This window comes from Sinohyriopsis cumingii, chromosome 15 (genome assembly GCF_028554795.1).
Source record: "Sinohyriopsis cumingii isolate HCF-2022 chromosome 15, ASM2855479v2, whole genome shotgun sequence".
NCBI classification, from domain to species: Eukaryota; Metazoa; Mollusca; class Bivalvia; order Unionida; family Unionidae; genus Sinohyriopsis; species Sinohyriopsis cumingii.
In genome coordinates, this window is record NC_142975.1 from 45,746,361 (window position 1) to 45,774,236 (window position 27,876).

Consider the following 27,876-nt stretch of genomic DNA (forward strand, 5'->3'; position numbering starts at 1 on the left):
GTTTGAAATGTCCAGCAAAATATCATCAAAGGGTTCCTGATAACCGTTTTGTGGTAGAGAAACTGCAGATAATCATAGCTAGTAAAATAGTTTATTAAGTCTTTCCACCAGGCCCACACGCTACAGTTAGAAACACAATGAACAAGAGTCTTTGTGCGCTGATACCGTATTGGGTAGTTATTTGCCATTATAACTGCTGCATGTTGCCATCATGAAATTCTGTGGGGAGCATGTGAAACAGTCGATGTGCTTTTATGACTCATAAATGACAACACACGTGCTGCTGCAGATACCTAAGTGATTATCACTGGCATCCAAAATGCTAATTTCAACAACACAACTTTGCCATCACCACCTCCATGATGCAAAAATGAACTGGTAGGTTTTCGGTATAAAATGACATTGTGTTTGGTTCCAGATATAGCCTTGCGAAATATCTACAAAACCTAATTATATGACCGAGAAGAATCATGCACAAAATGATAACGTGCCTCAGTGAAACCAGGGTTGAAAATTACGTTGGAACCAGTACGTTCAGGTTCTATTACTAGGTTTGGTCTCCTGCATGATTTCATTTTGCCTACGTATAAACTGTCAAGCTTCTGTATTGTCGGATCCATCCTTGTGAAACTATTCACGGGCCAGCGAATCTTGACGAATCGTTACTATATCTAGCGAGTTAAAGATTCATCGTTGCAATGTCAATGTTACGCATACATGTTTTGATTTTCTTTCCATCGATGACATAATGGGCTTTGCAGAACAGCGCCATCATACCGTTGTTGACAAACCCAATAAAGGAACCGTCGGGGTAATGAATATCATCGATTTGTATCAGTTTCCAAAAGGCCTCACATCTAAGAAAATAATGACATGTCATGCACATGCAAATCTATTTCGTACCTGTTGATTAGGATCTTTCGCCGAATAACACTAAATTTTGTTTCCTTCCATCTATAATTAAATACACATCCATTTTAAACGTGGGATCGGATACTTCTTCAAATGTTGCCATCTTGTTGTTTGCTTATACATTATTGGCTTTGTCTAATATCAAGAAGGTTTAACCATTAACGCTTAGTACATGACCTTAATCCCCTTTTATTTTCCGCATTTGCAATCATGAACTGTTGAATGAAGTGCAATTGCTTTTGGTTCTACCCGCATTGCCCGAAACACTAATTGCCATAGTAGGTTTTGAATTGATTGAGTCACTCGCAACTGAATTTTTTCAACCTATGAGGTGCATCGTTTTTGATGCTATTAACGAATCACATTGCAGCTGGTTTGGCGATCGATGCAAGGAACAAAGACAAGGTAATGAGCACCTTTGGTACACGTGTAACTATCATTGAACCAAAACCATTTCCGTAATATGTGAATAAGTTTTCTGGTGTTAATGATATGCACAGGTATCAACGGTCCAAGTATGACTGTCATTTTATTAACTATCAGGTCAATTTCTAATTTACAGTGGATTCGTCAATGTCTCCCCACAGAGATTTATCATATTCCTGTTCTGGTCCACAAGGTTGAAATGAAGGTGTGTGAAATGGCCATTGTGGTATAGAAGATACACTGCGCCATGGGAGTAATCGAGATTAGTTTACCGGTTCCACAGTTGGGAAAAGCCCAACAGTATGTAGCCCTGCTTGCGGAAACCTCACATTTGTAACTGCTGCTAATAGTAACGCAGGTTAAATTTATCTGAATTGTCGAGGTAACCCTGACAATATCTGGCACGATATGGTGTCTGTGCCGTCTAGGTCCTACACGTATAATTTATTGATTTGGGGAAATCTCCAAAACATCTTTGGAGCAAATGAGGATTGTTCTTGATGACCGTGTGATGTCAGTCTCATTTGGTGCAGATTTACTTGAGATGAAACAGCTAAGCTTGGGCCCGTGATCACGTATGAAAGTTTAAGACACTTTGCCAGTCATCAATGTATTCCTTTATCGAATCTACTAAATGATTGATTCGACATTGTATGCACATGTGAGATATCCAGCAGTATCCTAGGATATTCCATCATCCACCGAAAACACAAATGAGTTATTCGCGGGGAACGCCCGGTTTAGATTGGATATTAGGCCAACTATAATACACGCGCAATGACACTAGTGCGATCTCGAGTGTTGGGGATTCTCCTGCGATGACTGATGTGAAAAAATCAGAAAAATTCTGTTCATGTAGTTATCGAGATAACGTTCTGGATTTTATGTAAAACAGCACAATGTACTGCAACATAAATGTCTTTCATTGAAAAGCGCTTCAGAATTCAGCATCGATATTGTTTAATACATCACTAATGTCTATTGAGTTTGTGCATTAACAAACGAAACGTTTCAGAGTCCATGATATCGCTGCCAAGCAACCGCTGACAAATTGATTTGGCCTCCTTAACAACTTCTGGTACGTTCTTGTCTGCACTATCTGAGAAACTTCTGTTAAAATTATGCTGATAACTGGATCAAAAGTATGGTTTCTGGAGTGGTACTAGCAGACAATATATAGACTGGCAATGGACACATGAAATACTCTAAGTACACTTGGCCTTATGATCAGGTGAGCTAACAAATTCAAGAAATAAAAAATTTAGCAGTTTAGTATTTATTTCATGCTAAAATGAACTCGTCACATTCCTGTAACAAATAACAAAATAAAAGTAGAACTCTGATATCATAAGTTAACAGTAATAAAACATCTTAAATAACACTGCACATATGTTGCAGCTAGGAAACATTATGAATGCTGATAAAACTGTTGACTGTACAATAAATACATGCAGCAAGAAAATTCAAGTTTCATGGCATAATGTAATTGTTTGGCACTGATTGATCTTTTAAGTGAAAATGCTTCTCCAACATCAAGCTGTGTGAACAGTGACACTTTCGCCTAAATCTACATCCTATCAATTATTTCTTTGGAAACAATATTATATCATATTTGTCAAGATGTGCTATGTATAAAGATCTATTCAATATGTATAAACATTAAATACAATGTGTTGAAATATGTAATGAAATAGGTGGCATAAGTTTTTATTCCTTAAAAAGGAAAATTTGATGTTTTAAGTTTTACTATATTCCTGTAATACAATACAATGTAGTGAAGCGAGTCTCTGCTTCTGTAGTCCTCATTTTAATAACATGGCCCCATTTCCTCAAAATTTTTTGTAATAAAACCCAATGTTTCTGTTCCATATATTTTAATAGAAAAAAATTTGATTCATTGAACTTTCAGGATCTGCTTAGAGTTATTTTCTTTAGCATGCCAAATTTCTATTGTTTAGGTACACATAAAATATATAATCTGGGTTTTGAAGTTGGCATATGTCTTTGGCTCACCTGAACTCTTTTATCCATAATGGGTGTATACTATTCAATGCAGTGGATTCTTAGGTTCTGGAGAAATGTGACCTAGGCTATATTTTCTAAAAATCTACAGACAGCCCAGTTGCTTTTTCTTTCCCATTTGTGACTCTAATTAATGATACAAAAAACATTCAAACCAAATTAAAAGCTATTTACACTAGCTATATAGCATGTCTGTTTTGCAAAAAAATTAAATCTGCAAATCTACCAAATAGTAAATAGCACAACAATGACCATGATAATAAATTTACACAACAAACCTTTATCAGACCTTATTTAATTTTTAAGAATGACCTTCAATATACAAACAACATCAGCTATTGTCTCATGAAAATGCTTTATGTTTAACCCTTACTTACAGAGCTAACTGGGGCTCAGAGTGGCCTAAAGTGGTCTCCGTTAGGGATCACTACCATCTCACCTCTGTCTGCGTGGGTTCGAGTCTAGGATTCGGCCAATGTGGGTATGTGAGAAATCTTGCCAGTAGCTTCTTATGGGTCGGTGGTTCTTCCTTGACCATTAATACTGGTCGCCATGCATAGCCTATCGTGTGCTGAAAAATGGCATTAAACCCCACAACAATAACAGAGCTAACTTGTGAAAATATATTTATTAGTTTGGTCCATCACTAAAACCTTAATACATGTATAGCCTGTATTTACCGTATCTCCTGAATTTAGTACCATCTACGAAATGTATCTGTGGAAGTTAATAACCGCAGTAATTCTGACAGCAACCTACAAAAATATTCTGCTTTGGACTGCAGTTAATCGATGAGTAAAATTAATAAACTGAATTTATTTCTGAATTGACACCCACCATTTAGTTTAACTGCAGTTTTAGGACTTGCTTGGCCTATAAAATTTCCTGATGACTCACGAAATATCCAAATGGCCCAATGTTTTTCTCAATTTTGAATTATTTCAAATGGTCAAATAGGCCACAATTTCATCTAAAGGGCTAAGTGGTCTTCTATCAAGGAGATCCTTGTCCAATTAAACTGCACAAAAATTGCTACCAATATTTTAAATACAATAAATTATGCAAAAATATTTTCAACAATATCCAAACAAATCTACAATAAAGATTACATACCATGCACTCGCTTTCTTAAAAGATATGGCTGCTTTTGACATATTAAATATGTGAATGTGTGTGCAAATATTGTCCGACTTGTTCTAAAAGTCACTCTACTAAAAGCAATTACCTTCCTTAAAAGAATCGTATTTTATGAGCCGTCTTAGTAGGACACTTTTTCCACTTCCCAAAGGAGGGTGCATAAGGCGGATTTGACTGTACTCTTTAGGTTTATTCTCTTTGTTGATATTACAAGCTACTTGAAATGTATAGGTTACAAATATTTATTGTCTTGCCCGTGTTGGTTCCACTGCAGCTTATGAAACACAGGACCAAACAACTCCTGTGACCATGACCTTTGTCTTTTCAATGATTCCATTCCTCTGATAAACTAATTGCTGCTAAAACTGATATCAATCCCTGTATGGAAACAATATTATATATAGTCCCTTTATATAGCTCACAACAAAGCACCATGTGACCTTGTCCTATGACCCTTGGATCAAATGTGGCCTCGTCCTATGACCCTTGGATCAAATATGGCCTTGTCCTATGACCCTTGGATCAATCATCCCTAAGAATGCTCCATGTACTGGTGAATATCAAAGTCTAATGTCTATCCACCATATACATAACTTTAATTTCTGACTGTGACCATGGCTTTTGACCTTTTCACGTCCACATGAGCCAAGATATATTACATCTTATAGTAAATCTCTTTTACGACATCTCATGATAGTTTATCCAAGGAATAGTACATGTATGTGATATCGCTTGGGACAATCATGAATCACCGTACGTAACTAAAAATCTTAACTTTACTGCTGCCACTTCTACTGAAAGAGCTTAACATTTGTTATGCTATCTACTAACACAGGTTCTACTATACATTTATGCTAATTTATTTCATTGTAAAGATGATTACTTTTTGTAAAACCTATGTTTTTACATAACTAAAGGTATCAATATCCAAAATAGCTTAAAAATATATAAATTAGTGTGCATTCTCTTTGAGTTACATTAACTGAAGAACTACCCCCATGTAAGGGTCATAACATGGAAAAGACTTTGGGAGAAGTACTTTGTCACCAATTCTCCATCAAATAAGAGCAGAATAAGTATTAAAAAAGTCCTCACATTTGCAGTTTGCTGATTCATCACATCAAATACATCAAGATTTAGTGTGTGCTGTTGAGTTCAATTTTGTTTGAGGATACAGTTATTGAGATCACATTGACTATAAATATAAAGCATGCATGGTTAATTATGGTACAGTAGCCTACTATACCATAATTGGCCATGCATGCTTTCTATTAATGGTCATTAATTGAAAGCATACATGGTCAATTGTGGTAGGTAATTACAAAGCATACATGATTGCTTATGGTAGGTAATTAATTAGAAAGCATGCATGGTTGATCATGGTAGATCATTAATTGAAAGCATGCATGGTTGAACATGGTAAATCATTAATTGAAAGCATGCATGGTCGATTATTGTAAGCCATTAATCAGAAGCATGCATGGTCACCCATGGCAGGTCATTAACTGCCACTGACTTCCCAAGTTCCTGTATACTTTTTGCTAAATTGGTAATTTTTTTATTTCACTACTACATACAAAATGTCAGATGCAAGCACGTTATTTCCCATCTCTAATAGCATTATGATATGCTTAGGTAATAAAAGACATTGTGTTAATAACACCATGAAATACTGAGTCATGTTATGCTCTGCAATACAAATTTTAATTGCAAAAAAAATATTTGTAATATTTGTTCTGAAAATGTAGCATGTGTGTAGGCAATACATAGCCATTATACTTTATATAGCAATTTTTTCCTCTTTTAAAATGTTATATAAAACACATTAACATCTAAAACCTGGCATGTTATCCTTCATTTTACAAAAGGTAGAATATGGTGCAAGTGTAAATGGAGATGTGAGGCACAATGACATACTGGGATTTTTAAAAAATAAAAAATGGCAATTTATAAATACCAAAATGTAAAGTGTCATCTCAAACTAACAGACAACAATTTTAGAGTGATATGCATTTCTTTTATAATACTTATCTGATCATGATACCTTAGGAGTACAGCCACTACATCATAAATCATTAGAAGTACAGCCACTACATCATAAATCATTAGGAGTACAGCCACCACACCATAAATCATTAGGAGTACAGCCACTATATCATAAATCATTAGGAGTACAGCCACTTCATAATAAATCATTAGAAGTACAGCCACTATATCATAAATCATTAGAAGTACAGCCACTACATCATAAATCGTTACAAATACAGCCACTACATCATGAATCATTAGGTGTACAGCCACATCATAGATCATTAGGAGTACAGCCACTACATCATAAATCCAGCCCTCCCAAGTTAAATTTTTAGCTATAAAATAGCTCAAAGTTGTCTACCCACATGGGTGGGAGACAACAGTTATCTCCCTCCCATTAGAGGGATTTGGCAAAAACTGAATCTATACATGTACTTGAAGTACCACAAGAGTAGAATACACAGTCTACCAGCAGGATGTAACTGGGGGCAGGTTGAGAGTGTGTATCAAGGTAAATAGTCCAAAATCTGGTTTCTTCTTCAAATGTTACCAAATCATAACACCTTAGGTGAAAATGTCATGTGGTTTGAGTTACATCCCCTTATCCTGGAGAAGGACCAGTCCACTAAGGTATGTGAGGAAACTTTCTCTTTTGAGATACAAAAAGGAATGTAGCAGTGACTCTCCATATTTTGACATAGATGACCACCCACCACCCCATGAAAGTCACACAGCCACATCGCTGTGGTGGGTCTCACCAGGTCAAACTGAGCCCTTGGGATGAAAGATCTTGGAGGTAAGCTAAAGAATGTCATCTCTGCCCTCCATTCCACAATCTGAGTAATGTCTGTTACAAAACAGTTGCTATGGAATCTATGCTCATAGCAACTGCCCAAACTTCACAAGATGAAATGTGCAATAATGTCAAAGGTGTCAGCATGTTGAGCGATACAGCCAGAGCTAAGATATCAGCCTGTTCCTCTTTCAATGGTATAAACAAGATCTCCTTCACACAGTCTTGCTTAGTTCAGGTTCTGCTTCAAAGCCCTCACAAGGTTCTGATAGCTTCAATACTGACTTTGTCTCTACATAGAGCAGAGACAAACGATGAGAGCAATGCATTCCACCTAGTCACCAGTAGATCCTTTAGCAGATCCCAGACTGAATACCAAGGGGTGACTGCATTTGATTTAGATTTGGTTGATTATGTCAAGACAATGAATACACCAATATATTAGCCAGTGAGAACTATGACAATGTGGATTTGTCATTGATCACATCGCCTGAGAAATCCCAACCTGGAGCCACAGGTCTGGGGATTTGATCTCCCTTTACCTTCTGAGACAATTCATCACATTAGTCACATTTAAATGTTTCAGACAGAATTAGTAAGACCTTTCCGTACAGTGTCTCCTGCCATGAATGAAATGTAATCACCATTGCCTTCAACTCAAGGAGATTGTCATGTAATATTCCGTCCTGGGAAGGCCACCCCAGCCTGCCATGTTGGTATCTATACACACCATAACTTCCATAAACCTGACCTTCAAGGAAACACTTAATAAAATCCAAGTTAAGTTCTCCAATCAGATTGGATGTGGTTTCATGGAGAGGACTTATGATGTCACTGAGATGATTTCAAGGCACGTTTTTGATGTAAAGAGACCATGTTAACAAGTATTCTGCACTCTGTAACCAAGAAGATAAAATCCTGAGATGGAACATAACGGATTTGTTATCAGGTGAATCAGACATAAAACAAGAGCTCCATACCTGATCTACAATATAATGTACTTTTGTAGAATGTCAATGATGCACATGGTGACCCTTGCATCAATGTTCAAGGAAGTGCCCTGAATTGGTGTGGTATACAGAGTCCCTGAATGAGAAACTCACTTGTGAATACTGTCAACGAGTGAATACTGTCAACAAATCATCTGACTGTTCTTCCATTCTGAACTATGGTGTATGAATGAGCAGATTCAGAGCTGAATCTATAACCAGCCAAACCATGCCATTTTTTGGCAACAAAGAACCACCAGGAGCACACTCTGGTGTTGAATTGTTACAGAATGTCCATTTAGTAAAGGTCTCTCAAGATGTCTGTTATTAAAGGTAACATTAAGCAAAGCCCTCAGAAATTTTTATTAATTACCAACATAAAAGCATTACACTGGACAAGCTTAATTTGTACAAATGATATTTTACAAAGGAAGCTTGATCTTGGCATTATTGCAGATGGGTTCAATAGCAAGGGAAGGAATTTCCCAAATATGCATGCTTATGAGGTTCCTTCCAAGTCCTTTGATCTTCCCAATGAAACGAGGGCATGGTTCTGGTCTATCTGCACAATACTGTTTGTCTTCTAGACTGCCTATTGCAATCTAAGCAAGGTTATATGCTGATACTGAAACATGGAGAGAAATGCATCTTTTCTGCCTCTGAATGATAATAATGGACACAGCTATGGAATTAGCAAAGTGAATACTGACCTGCTGTTACTGCAAGAACCATACCAGAGATAGACTCCACACCAAGAATGCCTGCAAGGATCTTGATTAATGGGTTTATACTGCAGTTTCTATAGCAAATAGCCCTATAAACCAAGTCGTACATGGGATTTATCACTACGACATACTAAAACAGATGTCTGTTGGACCTATCAGCAGATAAAGATAGGCCAATTTTAGATTGCTTAAATCAAGCCATTTAATATGACTGTAACTCAACCACACTGATAACCCTCTTGACATAACTGGAATGAATAGTGGTGATGTAGTTTGTGAACACGAGTTGTCATATATTGCTATCTGAAGGAATGGTGAATCATCTGCATATAATATTGGGCGTCTGGGACTATACAATCACTGTAGCCTGTACTGTACTGGTAAGTTGCAACAGGCCATGAAACAATTTAACAATGGTCCATTATGGCAATAGACTTAAATCCATGATGGACATAAACCAATAACGGATTATTGATTGCATTGTGTCCGTAATGTTACCTGGGTACTATGGCACAACACTGGTCAGAGACTGGCACTGGGCTTCCACAGCACTTGGATACTGTGGCTTTATACTGGCCACAGGTAATTATGGTACCCAAGTTCTTTGGCACTATGATGGCCATAGCAAAACATGGGTTCTATAATGGATAAAGATCATGCAAACTTTGATGCTCATGCCAGCGTTATGATGCCTGGGCAAGGTACCTGATATTAGATCATCATCACCAGTCCCCTCAAGCATATGAAAAGACCCTACTGGAATTGTGGTTGACTGTACACAATCATCTTGATAGAATAGAGATATCATTCCCTTTCTAGCAGTGACTTGGTTATTGGGTTTTGTGGGTTTGATGACATTTATTCATAATACCAAATGCTGACTGTATTGTCCATGGCCTGGACATCTGTGACTGAACCAACACAGCAGCCAGTACCATAAATAATATGTTGTGATGGGCTGTTTCATGTTGGTCAGTGATGATACAATGAGAAGGATCTGTAATAGGTATGGACCAATTCATGTGTATGGACCAAACTAGGTCTGTTACAGCAACTGGTTATCATGCATGTATGTACTTCTACAGGTGATAGGCCAGAAATATTGTTTTAAAGGACATCAAATGCATAAACCATTTTATAGTTGAAATAGTTGAAATCTACTGCTTTTGAAAAATAGTTTTTTTTAATTAAAAATAATCAGAATTTTAGGTGTTCTATCCACACACTACAGAAACCTGTCAAATGAGGGACTGGATATGTACCAGTGTAATTATGTGTGGTCGACTTAAGAAGGCTAATGTATGTACAAAAGAAGCTCTTAATTGATTACCTTATTGTTATAATATGCAGAGTTTAAGGTGAACTGCAGAATGGTTGATGAGGTTGTATTAGTGATTATGGGAGCCAACTTGGTCCATGATGGCTCTGGAGCCTTTGAATAAAAATCAGCTAACCTTTGGCTGAGGTGAAAAAAGGAAAGACCAATCAAAAAATGGTTTCAGCAGAAAGATAAAATTTAGCATTTTGAGTTTTTGTATTGTTTAACTGTCACTGCATTGTTCAAGATCTTTTAGGGAACAATTCAAACACAGCTCATATAAATAATTTTTCCAATTCATGTCAGAATGCTGCTGCATGCACTGTCAGTGACTATGAAATATGAGACTCAAATACATCTGAAGTCTAACTCATGAACTTTGCTTGGAAGAGTCTTGTAAAGCAGTATGCAGACTTAAAAAACTAGGCACAAGAAAACAATGTTCTTTGCAGGTTGAGCATGGCTGTTTTCTTATTGCCACTTCTAATGCTGATACAGATAGAACATTCACTTTTCTTTGCAAAAATATGAAGTGATCCAAGGAAAATCTGAATTAGAAAATTATTGAGAGCCTGTTAACATGGTTACGTATGAAATTTCATAACCACACTGAATGTCAGTAGTTGTCACCTGTCAGAACCTTGTCAAGAACTAAAAATGTTTGAGGATTCTTTTATATAAATTTTTTCAGTGAAATAGGATATACAACTCTACGTTTTTCATTTAATTTTGAATAAAATTACTGATATTGATTTTATTATTATTGTAATATTTTCCATCAGAATCTGATTCCAGTTCAAAAGTTGTTTTGTTGTTGTGGGGTTTAACGCCATTTTTCAGCACACGATAGGCTATACATGGCGGCCAGTATTAATGGTGGAGGAAGAACCCGGAAAACCCCGGAAAGAACCACCGACCCACGAGAAGCTACTGGCAAGCTTTCTCACATGCCCACATTGGCTGAATCTTAGACTCGAACCGCCGCAGACAGAGGTGAGATGGCAGTGATCTGTAACGAAGAGCGCTTTAGACCACTCGAAGCCCCTTGTTTTGTTAAAGAAGAATATATATTATGTATTAAAAAAAACACCACCAAAATCCTTGGGTTCTGTTTAGTCCCTTTAAGCATATAACATTTATGTAAACAGAAAACCTGTAAATAAAGCTACTGATCAAAATCTGGTTTGATATCCTGGGCCTGACACAAGTACGAGTTCTTTCCAATGAATACATGTGCTTTGATGCTGGGACGGAGGATGTGACTTGATATCATCGTAAGTTGTACTTTCAGATGTAGGTGAATACTTAATTGGATTTCGTGCTAACCATGAATGATCTAAATCTGATGGCAGAGTCTGGGTGTAACAGGTCAGGGCCATCATTTCCTTCTTTTTGGTGCATGATTCATGAAGCAGGGACACTTGATATTATATCATCTTAAGCTGCACTCTCAGACACAGGTGTATTCTTGATTCGATTTTTTGCTGATCACGAACAATCTGCAACTGTTGGCATAGTCCTGGCTTGATAGAACTATGCCACCACTTCATACTGGCCCCACCTGAAACAGCTGAGACCAAATCTGAACTGCTGTTGAATACTGGCAGTCAGCCTCAAATGTCACAGAAGGTGCAGACCAGCTGTCGTGCAGAGGAATCAGTCTTAACCATAACAGTGAAAATATATGTTCATGTTAAGGATGTGAAGGCCGAGATGGGACTGTGTCAAATGCAAGCCATATCTAAATCACACCCATACATTGTAGACACATGGTAAAATAATCACCAGCCCGTTTAAAGCGCTTATCATCTCTAGTGACAGAACTATGTCTTGCCCATTTACTGACACCTGTAAATACAGAATGATAGTCTCTACTGGCAAAATCAGTCAAGCATAAACCTACCATGACGTGGATACTAATGAACAATGCAAATGACTATAAAAATTACAACTCAGATAGTCTTTAATACAAAGAGTGATATAACCATATAACAGGTCAAGTGCAGACTATTTAATGAATTACTTCCAACAGTCAAATTACATGCATAACCTTCATGGTCTGTAATATTATACAGTGAGTGGCAAGAAAATTGTTGCATAAACTTGTCATGAAGGAGACAGTGGAGAACAAATATATGTCTATAGAAACTATCTGCAAAACCTTTCTGGTCTGTACTATTATCCAATCTGTGATAACAAACATAAAATAGGTCAAGCAAACATTACTGAAGTAAACTAGTCACCTGTGCAGGTATACCAAAAATGCAATGAAAAATGTTCTGTACAACAAAGTTGTTTTTCTAAATAAGTATTTCAGACAGGAAATATCAAGATTTTTTTAATATAGAAATACTGATAGAGTATACTTCTTCTGGGTGAGAAATTTTGTGAGGTACTTTCATGTGAGTGCTGGAAAATGTCAATTACAGTCAAACCCGGTTATCTCGATTACGTCGGGGGTGTAAAAAAATCGTCGACATAACCGGGTCCCGAGATATCCGGGTTCATAAAAACCGGTAATTTTAAAAATGTCCTTGAGCATTACTCCTGTCTCTTGCTGGTGTTTACTGGAATCCCCTCCCACTGCATGTTACAATAAAATAAACAAAACGCTTAATTGATAATAAAATGAAATGAACTAACCTGGTGTTGTTATCATTTATTCCTTTTTTATCATCATAAGTAATTTATTAAAGAAAAAATATATCTATGAACTCCTTATATCACATGTAGCGTATGCATCCATTACTGTAGTGTGCATCACTTATGTCAGATAACACACGACGCATTTTTATAACTGATGTGAATATTGAAAAACAAATCATGTTTGGTTGTACTCAGAGGTTTGAATATGTTATCAGATTGAAAAATGGATCAAAGAAAATCACAAACGAGAGAGTGAGAGAGAAACATCCACCGATTGCTTTCAGGCACCCGCCATTCACGCATAACGCGGTGTTAGGTGCAAAATAACCAAGATTGTATTATATCCAGGTTAATATATGACAGTAATCCAATCGGTGACAACGAAGCAGATACAATCATGCAAGCAAGATGATGATGATGATGATGATGATCAGCCTATCACTATCCCAAACTACAGTGAAATGGCTGAATGCATTAAAAAAATGAAATTGTTTGTGGCAAGTGTCGACGGTGCCGAGCATATGTATGAAAACGTAAGTGCTTTTGAATCGTTCGTTACAGATCAGCACCGGAGTAAACAAAAGCAGACTGATATTACTTCATATTTTCTACAAATCGATCGCTTTTGCTGACAATTTCTTGTACAATTTCTGTGAGATTGACGTTAAAAAGTTGCATTTCGTCGAATTAAGCGGGTCCACATGTTACTTCGGACCGAAACTTATGCCCGACATAACCGGGTTATCGACTTAACAGAGGTCGAGATAAGCGGGTAAAAAATAGCATAACAAAGAAGAATTTTTTCGGGACCGGACCAAAACGCTCGACATAAGCGGGTTGTCGAGATAACCGAGGTCGAGATAAGTGGGTTTGACTGTAGTTTAAATTGTATTTTGCAGCATGCTTTTTGGGAGGCCTGCATTTATGAGGTAGTAGTCACATTCCTAAGGTATTGTGAACAGGTAATGCATCTGAAGAAGAATCACAAAATTAATCATTTTCATCTCAATATACTTCAGAAACATCTTGGCAATTTATTTTCATGTGAGTGTTGGAAACCTTCAATTACCTTGAACTGTATTTTGCTGCATGTATGTTTATACTATAAACAAGGCACAGAGTAGCTTTAAATGAAAACATGGACACATGCAAGAAAGAAAAAAAAAAAAAGAGTCCATTGAAGAGACTGATTTCTCCTGGCCAAAATTAATTTCACTGAATCAAAGATAAAAAGTTTTTCAAGATAAGCATCGTGGTGACCATATTGGTGTACGATAGTTACCTATTTCATTTCTGACCAAGGACACATCATAAATAAGTAATTTGGTGAAAATGCTACATCAACAATCAACAGGGCTACAAATTCTGGAGATGTACTGATTTTCAAGAGATTTGTCACAGCAGTCATACTAAATACAAAAACTGGCAAAATTTTCATCTAGATCCAACTAGACACTATAAGAAGTCTTTTGGTGAAGACCTTGTGCCAATATGACCCCAGTGGAGACCATACTGGAGGTCAAATCAACATCAATATTTTTAGGTTTAACTAGACACTAAAAGTCATTTGGCAAAAACATCACATCATTATGTCTTTCCATTTCTTAATAGTAACAGCCAGATTTTCAAGATGACTACTATGAAGGCCATACTGACGTCATATCAACACAATGTTTATTTAGGACCAAATAGATATCTCATAACTTAAAAAAAAAAAAAAAAAAAAATGAAAATCCTATGGTGACGTGACAATCCATCTAGGTGTTGTGATAAAAAGATAACCAAGATGGTCAACATGCCATCCATCTTGGATGTTCATGGAGAACTATTTTCATTTAAGGCCAACTAGACCAATTAGTTTAGCAGGTGTAGTGATAACAAACTCTGTGCTAATGGGTCAATGTATGATGGAAAACAGGACATCCAATCAGCTCTTCTGGTCTATGACAAGAACTAAAAAAGGTATTGACTGATCAAATGCTAGGTAGATTGATATATTTTTATATGAATGGGTATCTTGGTTTGTTTTATGTCATGTACTTTTGTCACAGTCAGCTACACCAAAATATCATAATTTAAAGTGCTGCATGAGTAGTTTTTCCAAGCTTAAAGTCTCCTTTCTGTAGGTAAATGTTAAATAATTTTATACTTAATGCATGCTCATTAAACATAAATGATAAAGCATAATGTAATGTATGCAGCTGTTTGCTGGATCACGTGCACAAGACTTGTATACCAACAGTATCAAGCTTTATAATCCTGTTTTCACAAATTTTGCACACAGTGTATTATTAGACAATTAAGCTTGCTGAGGCTTGTTTGACAGGTGTTTTTGTCACATCATTTATTCCAAAATATCAAAATTTTACATAGTGCTTGAGTACAAAATTGTATTTGTGCATTCAAAATTTCCTTTTGTAGGCATCTGGTATGTAGTTTTGTACCTGGCAATTGATCATGTTTGAATAATGATAATAATAATGATAATCCATGGTTTGCTGTCAGCAAACATATGCTGGAGCACTAAGAAAAGACTCTGAACCTAATGGGTTTCAGCTTTTCATGCTTCACTAAACCATATAATATCCTTATATAGACATATAGACAGGCAAACATCAATCAAAAGAAGGGAGAATATATACAGCATATACAGTAGCATTAAAAAAGACTGAAAAAATAAAGACTTAATCATTCAGATTCGAACAACTTTTTAACAGGAGTAAAAAAAGTCGCCATCATGTCCCATAGCCCTGATCTCTTTCTGCTGAAGGCTGTACTTGTCTTAGCGGATTTTCTAGGAGACCTTCTTGGAGATGTGGACTGAGCCAACTGTTGAAGCTTCAAAGTTTCCTCTAATTCTTCTCTTTCTACCATATAACGATCCAGTGAACGATGATTAGATATCCTTCTCTCTGGAAGATTTCTCAGTGACATATTAAGCAGTCTATCTGTTTCATCCCCCATCTGCCGTTCATGGCCTCTTGTTCTCTGTGCTTGGTTACTGGTGCTAGGATTTAAATTTTCATCCAATACTTGCCTATCTAAATTTCTTTCATTTCGTAAGGAAGACCCAGGTGGGTTCTGCTTTTCATCTGACTTTGTTGACTTAAATGGCCTGACATGAGAGATTCTGGGACTGATAGCTGACTGTGCATTTATCTCCTCATCACATCTGTGTAAACCCAATGAAAAGGTATTGGTTTCTTCAGATTGGCTTTGTGTTTTGATCTTGTGGACTTTCTTAGGAGGCATATGTCTTTTTTCTGTAACATTTTTAGCGTTAAGTTCAACTATTCTTTGAGATCTAGTCTGGATTCTTTGAGGACTATCAGTTACATTTTTTAACACCATCTTTCTTTGGTCTCCCGAGATATCATTCATTTTCCTTTTCATATCATCTGTTACTACACTTATGCTTGTACCAGAGTTTGTTTCAACTGGATTTTTTTTATGAACAGATTTAGTTTTGTGTCCATGTAATTCAATCTGATTGTTATCAACACCAAGAAGTACTTTATCTCTTGTTGAATTGTCATATCTGTGATTCGTTTTAAATGGAAGTGTGTGTTTTTTAGTTTGGTCTGCAGATCTTAATCTCTTGCCAATATGTCGCTCCTGTTTTGAATAACTATCACTCACTGATGTCGAGTTTTCAGTTCCATTGGTTCTACTACTCTGATAAGTTCTTTTAGACTTATTCATACTAACTGACCTTGCCTTCTCATTTTCTATACCTTTCTCATCAAAGTGTCTTTTCCTAGACAATCTATGAATTTCTGGCTTTTCACTTTGCTCCATTTCCAAATCTGCATCACCCTTTGAAATATTTGCTAAGTTTATCATTTTATCTTCTTTTCTCCTTCCACTTACATCTTCATTCACAATAACAGACACATCATCTCTCATTTTTTTAGGCAAATGAATCCTTTCTGATTTCCTCTGTGGAGTTATCTCCCTCTTGCAAGGTGACTGGTTGCTTTTATCTTTGCTCTGAGAATTCCTTTTAGTTTGTAATGGCTGTTCCAAAGTTTCTGATCCACCTTGAGATTCCAAACCAGATGGAGAAACTGCAGCCTCCGCTGTATAATGCATTTCCTGATCAGCTGAATTTTTTTGTGTACCTGTTTTGGATTGCGCTTTCTGCAGGATTTCCTTATACTTTTTCACACATTCTGAGGTGGTTAATTGCGCTTCTGGTGATTTATTTCTATTGCCATCAATCGTTCTGTGAAAGCGTCCTGTTTCATCACGTTCCAGTGCTGCATTGGATGTTAATGGATCTGCTGTAGATGGCTCATCTTCCACAATCTCACTGTTCAGTTGTTTTTCTACCCTATTCTTGTTAGATCTACTCTGAAAACATTTATCTTTCTTGTCATCTCTCTTTGAAGGTTGCTGTATAATTGCAGATTTAGTTGTTGCCTTCCTAATATTTGATACAATTTCATCACGGACTCGTATATCAATTTCAAATACAAATGGAAAGGTCCTTAAGACAGTGTCATCTTTCTTAAAACCAAAATGTCTAGCTGCTTTCCATGGAACCTTTACTGGAGTCATTAGCAAATGCTCTGTCAAAATGGGCTTAAGCTCTGAATTTCTTTCATCTGCATAGAAAACAGCCCGCAAAACTTGCTCAATTTGGTGATGAGCAGCCTGCGCAGTAAATGGAAAATTCACATTTTTGATAACCTCAGAATCTACACACTTCACTTTGACCTTATAAACAGTGTCCTTGTGTAGGATCAAGCGAGTGTCATCTTTCAAGAATGGGTAAGTATTCAGTGGCATTTTGATACTCTAGAAGTGCTGAAACAAAAACAAAGGGCATGGTTAGCTCATGATTCTTAAAAAAACTTGTTTTATTATGCCAAAAATGAAAATGTTTTGAATTACACATTCATAGTACAATACAGTAGTCAAATTCACACTTTATTTAGCTAAAGATAAAAAAAACTTGGCTTAATTTATAGTGCAGACAGATGTATATCAAAGACAGTTGGACACAAATGCCAAAGTGATTGCTATATCAAGCCTGTAGCTTCCCTTGGGTAGATGGGTAGTTGTTTCTTCCTAGAGTTTCCCCAGGTTCTTCCTTCACAAAATGTACTAGTTGCCATATATGTTATGTGCTAAAAAAGATGTAAAACCCACAAAAACAAACATTTTTGAAGGGGAGGGTATGATGGCTTACCTTTATAAACGATGTCGTACCAGTAGTTCAATTACAACCTAAATCTTGATTTAAGAATATTTTTGCTGTTCAGGAAGTTCTGTGGAAGACCACACACACACCACACACACACATATATATATTTTTACGACTGTATGGTCTTAAGCTAACAGAAATGAGTGAAAACAGTTTTGTAAATATTTTTTAAAAATTCCCTTTAATACAAAAGTGAAAATTTTGAAAAGAACATAAAGAATTGTGAATTAAATCCCAAATAATGCTATAAGTTCTAGTGCAAGTCCAAATGTATTAAGTTCCAACTGAATTCCAGTGGTATTCCTAAAACTTCCAGTACTGAATGAGTTGATGTGCATGTAGTCTCAAACACACTGATGTGCCTATGCCCTGGAGTGTGATTATGTGCCACGTCTTTTGACGTAACACCATAATATAATCCAAAATGTCCCTGTCTGAATTCATTGTAATTTCAAATTATTTTCGTCCAAGAATATTATCGAGAACTTTGTAATTCCAATGAATAATAATTTGAACAAATAAATCAACCCCATTTAAAAATTAAACACAACAATATGACTTATTTTGCTTCAGATGTTAAGGCAAGAATGAGTACACTTTCAAGTAAACATTATATAAAAAGCTAAGACACAATAATACAGCCAGGATATATGTTAGTTTCCTTCCTAAAACATTCAAAGTTCGCAACAAGTTTAGGAATTTCCAAGTGAAAAACTAAATGTCCATGACTCAAATTCATACAAACATGCTTACCATTAATAATGATATGAATATTAAATCCACACTCAGAGAAATATTAGTGATGTATTATGTCGTTTACAAAATAAATGTTACTGGTAAGGTACACCATGAACTTGATTTTGGAGAAAGTCAAGTACAAGATACAGATTTATACAATCATTAAGAAAGGCCAACAAATAATACAAATTTGAATGGACAGTACCTTACTGTAGATTAATTTCCTATGTGAACATTAATTGTTGTACAAGTTGTAATCTAAAAATTTAACTGAAGTTAGACAATTAAGCTTACACAGTAACCGACACCCTGTGAAAGACATTGTGCTGACAATAAAGAACTTGTTGATAAAAGCAGGAAGTGTTGACACTGAAGTCAATAATTTACTAGCAACACATGGCAGAGAAATATTAAGCGGGATGCCAACACACAAGCAAGATATTTACCAAAGTGGGCCCATAAAACACAAAACAAAATATTTAGTGGAAACAGATCTTTTCTAGTAAAATATCTTTCTTTAAAAATACTTATCCAATCATATCACAATAGAATTACTTCTATCTTACAAACCAATCCCTCCTAGGCTAAAATGTTTTAGCTAAAATCGTAAAAGTTATCTGCCCACCAAGGTGGCAGTTACATTGATCACCCCTTGATATAGGGATTGGAACCAAATCACCTGAATTCTTCAGTTACTATTGGAGTGGAAGGCATGCTCTCTGTATGTAACTGCAGGATGGCTTAGAGGGTGTGTTTGTATTATTATTATTGGGTAAATATTATTGAAGAAACATATTTTACTAGCAAAAAGTTTTCTTCTTCAAATATGTTACCCAACCATAATACCTTAAAAGAACAGGTAAGATGTGGAGAGAGATACATCCCTTTACCCCAGACAAATCATACCTGTTCTCCAAAGATATTTGAGAAGCATCTAGAATTGCTGTGACCTGTTGGTTTTTACTGCTTGGTTGTGAAGCATTATCATGGAACAAAATGGTGGTAATTTGGTCCCCTACCATGATGCATGGGGTTTTTGAAAAATCATGTGAGCTGTAGTGTACCTGTAGGAAGGGCCAAATCATGGCCTATACAAGTTAAATCAGTAGAGCTTTATGTAAATAACTGCTAAGTGAACACGGAGTAGATTAATATCTAAAACTTACCTGACCTGTGTGTATCTGACCACAGTGGAAGTTATACAGTAATAATTATACAAGTTTTCTTAATCATACACCAGACCTGCACTGATTATATACAGCTATAGCAATATGAGGGAATGTCATAGTGTCTTGTAAAAGTATGTACCAAGGGCACCTAAGTGTGTGAGGATGGCAAAGTTATAACACTGAAAGTCAGAAACTTTGTCATTTAAAATAGAAAGAACAGAAAAGTTAGAAATTTATAGATTGAGTATCTTTCACATCAGAGAACATTCCTCCAACTTGCTTTAAGGCAGAAAACTTCCCAAATACTTGTATGTGGATTGCAAGGCTGCTCTTTCTATAGACAGAGTGCTACTTGGCATGAGAGGAAGTAGTAATTTAAGAATTCAGGGGATTTCACCAATCCCTGTACCAAGGAAAGATCACTAACTGCAGCCAAAGTGGATTGATAACTTTTAGCTTAATAGCTAAAACATTTTAGCCCTGGAGGGCTGGATTTGCGAGGTAGTAAAACTGAATTGTTCATGCATTCAGTGTATCCATCTTTATTGGATGCTTTACAAACAAAAGAATTTTCATGCGACAGGTATTATGAAATATAGAAGGTAATTAGCAAACTATGAGCTTGGGTATGGACACAAGAATTTATATTCCTTGTAAGGCTGATGCAGAGCATTTAAAATGTATGAAATGAAGAAAATGTATCAAATGTTTGCCTTATAGTATCCAACCCATTTTTTTAATAAGACACAGATAACAGAGCTAGTGATCAGTTAACATGTGAAAGAGTCTGTGTGTGCATAAGAGAGAGAGATATTTAAAAAAAAGAAAGAATAAAAATAAAACAACAAACAAACAACAAGAAAAGAACAAGTTAAAAGTAGCATACAGTTCACACATTTAATCACAGTAATCTCAAGTTAAGCATGTAACTGGAATATAGCATTCATCTATTAAGTTATATGGGAATTTAACATTTTCTCTTGTAAAATGATGCAGAATCAGTATGAAACCATCTCATAATCACTGATAATCCTTTGGAATACTGTCTGATTTGAACTCCTCGATTTCCTCCTCTGAATCATCTGCACATAAGTCTGTAAGTATTTATGATGGCACAATGTCCTCCAAGATACAGTCATCATCAAGCTGCAATTTCCATATTTGGTAGTACTAAAATGTTCCATGAGAAAGATTCTCTGGATACACTCAGGTACATAAAGTTTGAAATTCACACTGTACTTTTAAAAAAAATTGTAATGAATTCTGGTCTCACAAAAATATAAGCCCAGGCCTTTGATATCCATTGTACTATCATTTGTCTTGTAGGGGGCTTTATCTTTCTTTGCTTGTCAGGCTTGTTGCTGATGAATCCATCCACTTCTCTTTCATTAGGCTTGCTGGTGCTGATGTAATCCATTCACTCCTTTTTCATCAGGCTTGCTGGTGCTGATGTAATCTATCCAATACTTTTTCATCAGGCTTGCTGCTGATGAATCCATCCACTTCTCTTTCATCAGGTCTGCTGGTGCTGATGTAATCCATCCACTACTTTTCATCAGGCTTGATGGTTCTAATGTAAAACATCCACTCCTTTTTCATCAGGCTTGCTGGTGCTGATGTAATCCATCCACTCCTTTTTCAACAGGCTTGCTGGTGCTGATGTAATCCATCCACTCATTTTTCATCAGACTTGCTGGTTCTAATCTAATCCATCCACTCCTCTTTCGTCAGGCTTGCTCAAGCTCATGTACTCCATCCACTCCTTTTTAACAGGCTTGATGCAGCTCATGTAATCCAATCCATTCACTAACCTTTCAAACAAACAGCTACAGTGAAATGTTTGCTATTATAAACAGATGTTTTCTCATTTTGTATCACATAAGAAAATGTTTATAATGCCATGATTCATTCCACAAATCTTTCAGTCTCTTACATGTTTTTTTCATGAGAATTAGATATAAAGACACATTTCTATTGGCAAAAACCACAGGGAATCAGCCTCATCTGCAGGACTGCACTTGGCACCAACCAAAGTAAGTAAAGTTACAACCACATTTATTATTATTCCAAAATGAAAGCATATCTACACATGAAACTAGAAAAAAATATTTTATGACAATTTATGACTGAATTAATGCTGGAGGTTTTAGTTCTCCAACCAACATAATAAGTCCCACAATCTTAGCACTACTTATATAAATATGGCATGCCATAAAATGAAGTATTTAAAGTATGATGGCTTAAAGTGTGCAGAGTGATGCTCATGAAAGTGAGGTGTCAAAACATACGAGTGTACTTAAGTCTTTGATCAAAACATTAAGACACCAAGAATCAATGAATCGGTGTCTTAAGATCTGACCCTTATGATCACTTGGCATCTCTCTGATAACCAGTACACTACACACTTGATACTACCTCCATAGAAACTAATCAAATAGAAGTTGGCAAAACAAACAAAAATTGTGTACCAAGGTGTGCCCAAGAACCATGATCAAATTAATATTATGAATACACACACACACACACACACACACACAATACTTATAGACAAATACATATCAGTGAATAAACCATAAGGACCTTCATGTGATCTGACTATAAAATATTTGTCAAGTATGTATACCTTCATGGCTGCATAATAAAGTCCAATATTACAATTACATTGTTAAGAAACAAGGTTTGAACATTGTTTGTTCTCATGCCTCAACATTACTATCAAGATTCTTTTCATACTGTGCGAATGTTGAGGCTGGTACTAAAATGTCACAATTGTTAATATATATGGCCTCAACAAAAGTACTGACATTTTCAATTTTCTGGCTTACCAGAAAAGGGCAGCATTGTTGAACTATCCATCTTGCCCTCATTTAATTTGAGTCTTTACTCATTAAAGTTTAGTCTTCAACCAGGTGGAAGTAGGATGCAGGTGGCTTCCTGCAGTTATTCTAGAGGATGCACAATGCACTAGGAATAAGAGGAAAAGCACTGAAAACATCAGAGAGGACAATGAACAAGGCAACAGAGTGTGTCCAGTATATCTGGTTCAGATGTAAAGAAAAAAATGGCAGCCAACACATATGGCCAGTGTCAGATCAACACTGTTGCCTTACCACTTGAGGACAAAGAGAGCTAAGGGGCAGAACACCCAAGAAACGATAGAAACTAAGAAAATGAAGTCTGTGTAACTGCAGTACAACTGCGTGTCAACATCATTTACTGGTGTTTAAATCAACATTTAAATCCTTTTCTGAATTTATTTAACAATATTTTTCTTTTCAAAACACTATTTCATTGAATCAATGCTAACTTTTTTACTACTGCAAGTTACTTACTTCAAAATTGAGTCTATTGTAAAGATACCAACAGGTACCTGGGTACTCACCTGTTAATATTAACCCAGGTGATAAAATGAACAACCCATAAAGTTCCAAGTTCAGATCAAGACACAGAATAACGATTACAGTTTTGAGGATTGTGTTGTGTGAGCATTTATACATTAGCACAGGGGCTCATATGGTTGCTTACAATTTACTTGTCATGCATGTACTATATCATAATACAAGTCAGGATGCTTCTCTCCTTTCTCCGACCTATTTAAGAATCAATGCAGATTTTTAAAGCTATAATGTCCTAACTTCGTGCCTGTCCATAGTTATTGTGCCATTTTTCTCGTGACTTAAACGTGTTTGTTTCAAGATTCTAATGACATTAACTAGGTCAATACCTATCATCAAAAGCAACAGTAAGTACTGCTTAAGAAGTATTCAACAAAATAAAATTTTAATACATACTACCATTCAAATAAAAGAAAGCACAATATAAATATCCGGTTTAACTTATGCCATTTCTGCCTCAAGTGTGTGGCCATGGAGTGAGTATTAGCAGTTCAAGTCAGGGTCACTGTTCACATGTCTGTTTACTGGACTCTTCTTTAATTAGCAGGAAACCTAAGACAGCTATTTTTGTCACGGCAAAGGCATCACAAAACTTGGTTACCGTAACATGCACTTCTTATACCATGTTAGGAAAAACTAAATGAAATTGACACTATACTACATTAAATAAAATAAATATGTATGTTTTTCACAGTTTCTGTAATTATGGCATATATAGATTGCTCTTTTTATGCTCATATTCCACTTTTTGCACTTATATTAGAACTAAATTACGCTTATATATATTAGAAATAAATTACGCTTATATCTCTCAGGTTCAACATTAACACAATTTCCCTTTGAACGGGTACCCGGATAACCGATTGTTAGGATTGACGGGTACCCAGTAGAAATTTCCCAAAATATTGACATCTATATCAGTCATTTTCAGTATCAGCACAAATGGTTTCATAAGTATTACTTTTCAAGTTTCTTAAATCGTAATAAAATGGTGATAAAAAACAACACAAAATTACCCCGGTCACATCTAGCACCATACTGAAATCAGCTGCAGTCTGCTGTGCTGATTCATGTTCTGATAACAATATCTCTCCCTTGAAATAAAAGAAGGATCTGAAGAAACAAAATCTGGATTGTACAACTGAATGAAAGATTTCAAGTCCTTGAGTGGAAATTGGTGGATTGGATGGCAAATCTTCCATATTGCTCTCTTTTGAGTTTATTTAACAATATTATGAGTGATGGCATAGGGTGATACTATGTATATTTGAACTACATAACATTTTTGTTACTACTGTTGTATTTTCAGGAACATACATATGTAGTGAGAAAACTTGATGAATAGAAATGCATTTTCTACAGGAATTGCTTTTATTTAATGCAGAAGACTTTGAGAAAAAAAAATACATTCAGTTTTACCCACTTAAGTTGTTGCTGCTTGAGGAATTTCTATCTGTTTATCCAAAGTTAGAAAGTAATAGCTTCTATCTTCTAATCTGACCTGTTAGAAACATTATAATAAAATGTTGTGGTCTTCATTTCATTTGGAATTTGTTCCAACAGTAACAACTACTTTGCAACTGGAATAAATATAATCATCACATTCTACAATCAAGTTGTTCCTATCAAGCCTTGTATAAATATTACCATCACATTCATTTATCTAACTGTTCCTTTCAAGCCTTGTATAAATATTACCATCACATTCTATTATCTAACTGTTCATAACAAGCCTTGGATTAATATTACCATCACATCGTACCATCAAATTGTTGATATCAAGCCTTGTATAAATATTAACATCACATTCTATTTTCAAAATGTCGATATCAAGCCATAAATAAATATTACCATCACATTTATCCATCTAATTGTTGATATCAAGCCGTATATAAATATTACCATCACATTCTATCATCTAATTGTTCATATCAAGCCTTGTATAAATATTACGATCACAATCATCCATCTAATTGTTCATATCAAGCCTTGTATAAATATTACCATCACATCCTACCATCAAATTGCTGATATCAAGCCTTGTATAAATATTATTATCACATTCTATCATCTAATTGTTCTAATCAAGCCTTGTATAAATAGTGTCACCACATTCTACAGTCAAGATGTTCACATCAAGCCTTGTATAAATATTACCATCACATTTATCATTTAATTGTTGGTATCAAGCCTTAAACCTTATAAATAATTATGAGTCAGGATGTTGTCTACTTTCTTTTGCATCCATTAATAAACTTCATGTTCCATCATTTTTATTCAGACTGCCATGGCACTTTATCAACAGTGAAGTGGGCGGAGTGATCTGAGGAATAAACTTTCAATCTGTTAATTAAATTCAAAGGATTATGATCTGAGAACAGGAGGCAAATAAGGGAAAAAGGACACTATGCACACATATTTACATTCAGACTGTTTTGTTTCCCACTTTTATGAAAATAATGCATATTTCAGAAAAACTTGTGATGCTTCTGCATGCTTACCTGGATACCAGTAAAAACATTCCCGAGGCCAACACTGCAACTGATTTTAGAAATTGCTTCCCTTGATTTTAGAAGTTGCTTCCCTTCCATTAAGTATATTAGAATTGAGACATGCACCCACACCTGTAAGTGGATAATTACTGCAAGATTTTATCCAAATAACTTTTGTGTACTAATTAAGGCATGTGTGAGTAATCTGTACCTTTCATTCAATGCAGCTACAGTGGACCACCAAAAATGATAGATAACATGACAGATGGATCAGGGCTGTCGCACCAAACATTATTTTCATCTTTGATAAAGCTGAAAAGAAAAATGAATAATTACAAATGCTGCAACCAGAATCTTACAGACTTCAATTAAATGATTCAGTTACAGTTCTGTAATACATTCCCAACTTAGCTGCATATATTAGGTAATCATCTATTTCGAATTTGTAAATGATTACTTACTTAAACGAAAAACTCCTTCACAAACCAACACACAAATATCAGGCTTTTTTCTACTGCAGACCCCCTTCAAATATAAGTTGCCATCTAAATCACATTATGGGGGGGAATGTTTTAAAGTAAAATACCAACCTATAAACCCTAAAAAATATACCCTAATGCATCAGAGGGATTTTAAGACAAACATATTGTCAATTGTACAAGTTATGGGTCAATATGAACGAGTATGTAAACTGGGGCCACTGACATAAGTGATCCGTTTTTGTTGATTTGTTGTTGATATGGTGTTTTACAGGACAGGAAAGCTATTCAGTGCCAGTGCAAATGTAGTAAAGTGACTTGGCCAAGGACAAAACATTGTAGCCAAACCAGTCTGATCCAAAATCCCTTGGAATAAATTTAAAGTTATTTTTAAAAGTACAAAAAACTGATTACCAGATACAAGAGAATTGAGCAAAAAGCAGAAGCTTCTTTCGAGCTATCTCCTTTGTATGCGGCTGATGTAATTAATGAAGGCATACTATTACAATTAATGAAGGCATAATATTATAATTAATGAAGGCATAATATTACAACCTGTGAATTATACTAATCAGGCATTAATATAAATTATACATACTATATTGTAAGCAGACAGTAACTTATAAACATTCACAGCAGAAACACGTTACTGTATACTTGCAAACAATAAATGAAAAGAAAAAAATATGAATAGTGCTATGTTGGCATTGACGGGGTGGGGTGGGAGAGAGATAATAGGTTGTTAAATAACAAAATATGTACTAGAGATATAACAGTATCAAGTGAAGACACAAGTAATTATCAAGCAAATCTTAGTTATAATTATGCAGTTAGGGATTGCCTTAAACATCTTATATATCTCAACCGATTGCAAGGGTTACCCATTAATAATGATGTTGTTGTTGTTGTTGTAGGGTTTAACGCCATTTTTCAGCACAAGATAGGCTATACATGGCGGCCAGTATTAATGGTGGAGGAAGAACCCGGGAAAACCCCAGAAAGAACCACCGACCCACGAGAAGCTACTGGCAAGCTTTCTCACATACCCACAATGGCTGAATCTGAGACTCGAACCCACACAGACAGAGGTGAGATGGCAGTGATCCGTAACGGAGAGCGCTTTAGACCACTCGGCCACTCGGGGCCCCCCCATTAATAATGAAGTAATATCTATAATATAGGGCAATATTCATATCGATTGGTTTCAGATGGTAATATAAGTTGTAATTTCCAGGAGAAAATGGCGTGGAGGGAGGAAGGGTCTTCTGGAAGACTTATGATGCTGTGTGTTGAAGCCGCAAGCCCACGGAAGTCATAAAGCAGACCACCCTTCTGTCAAACTGGGGAATTGACATTGCAACATGGAACGTGATGACAGTGTATGAGGTAGGAAAA

General features: G+C 35.8%; 1 protein-coding gene across 1 annotated transcript in view; it reads right to left on the reverse strand.

Annotated features, from left to right (window-relative positions):
* Window positions 1-2,598: 2,598 nt before the first annotated feature.
* LOC149781727 (uncharacterized) overlaps window positions 2,599-27,876 on the reverse strand; it is a 31,045-nt gene continuing 5,767 nt past the window's right edge. Inside the window, exons 2-3 of the mRNA XM_089935837.1 lie at window positions 26,214-26,314; window positions 2,599-17,808 (exon numbers count right to left, since the gene is read on the reverse strand). Coding sequence (XP_089791963.1) covers window positions 15,688-17,790 — 2,103 coding nt within the window. The 5' untranslated portion in view covers window positions 17,791-17,808; window positions 26,214-26,314 and the 3' untranslated portion in view covers window positions 2,599-15,687. The remainder of the gene's footprint in view (window positions 17,809-26,213; window positions 26,315-27,876) is intronic.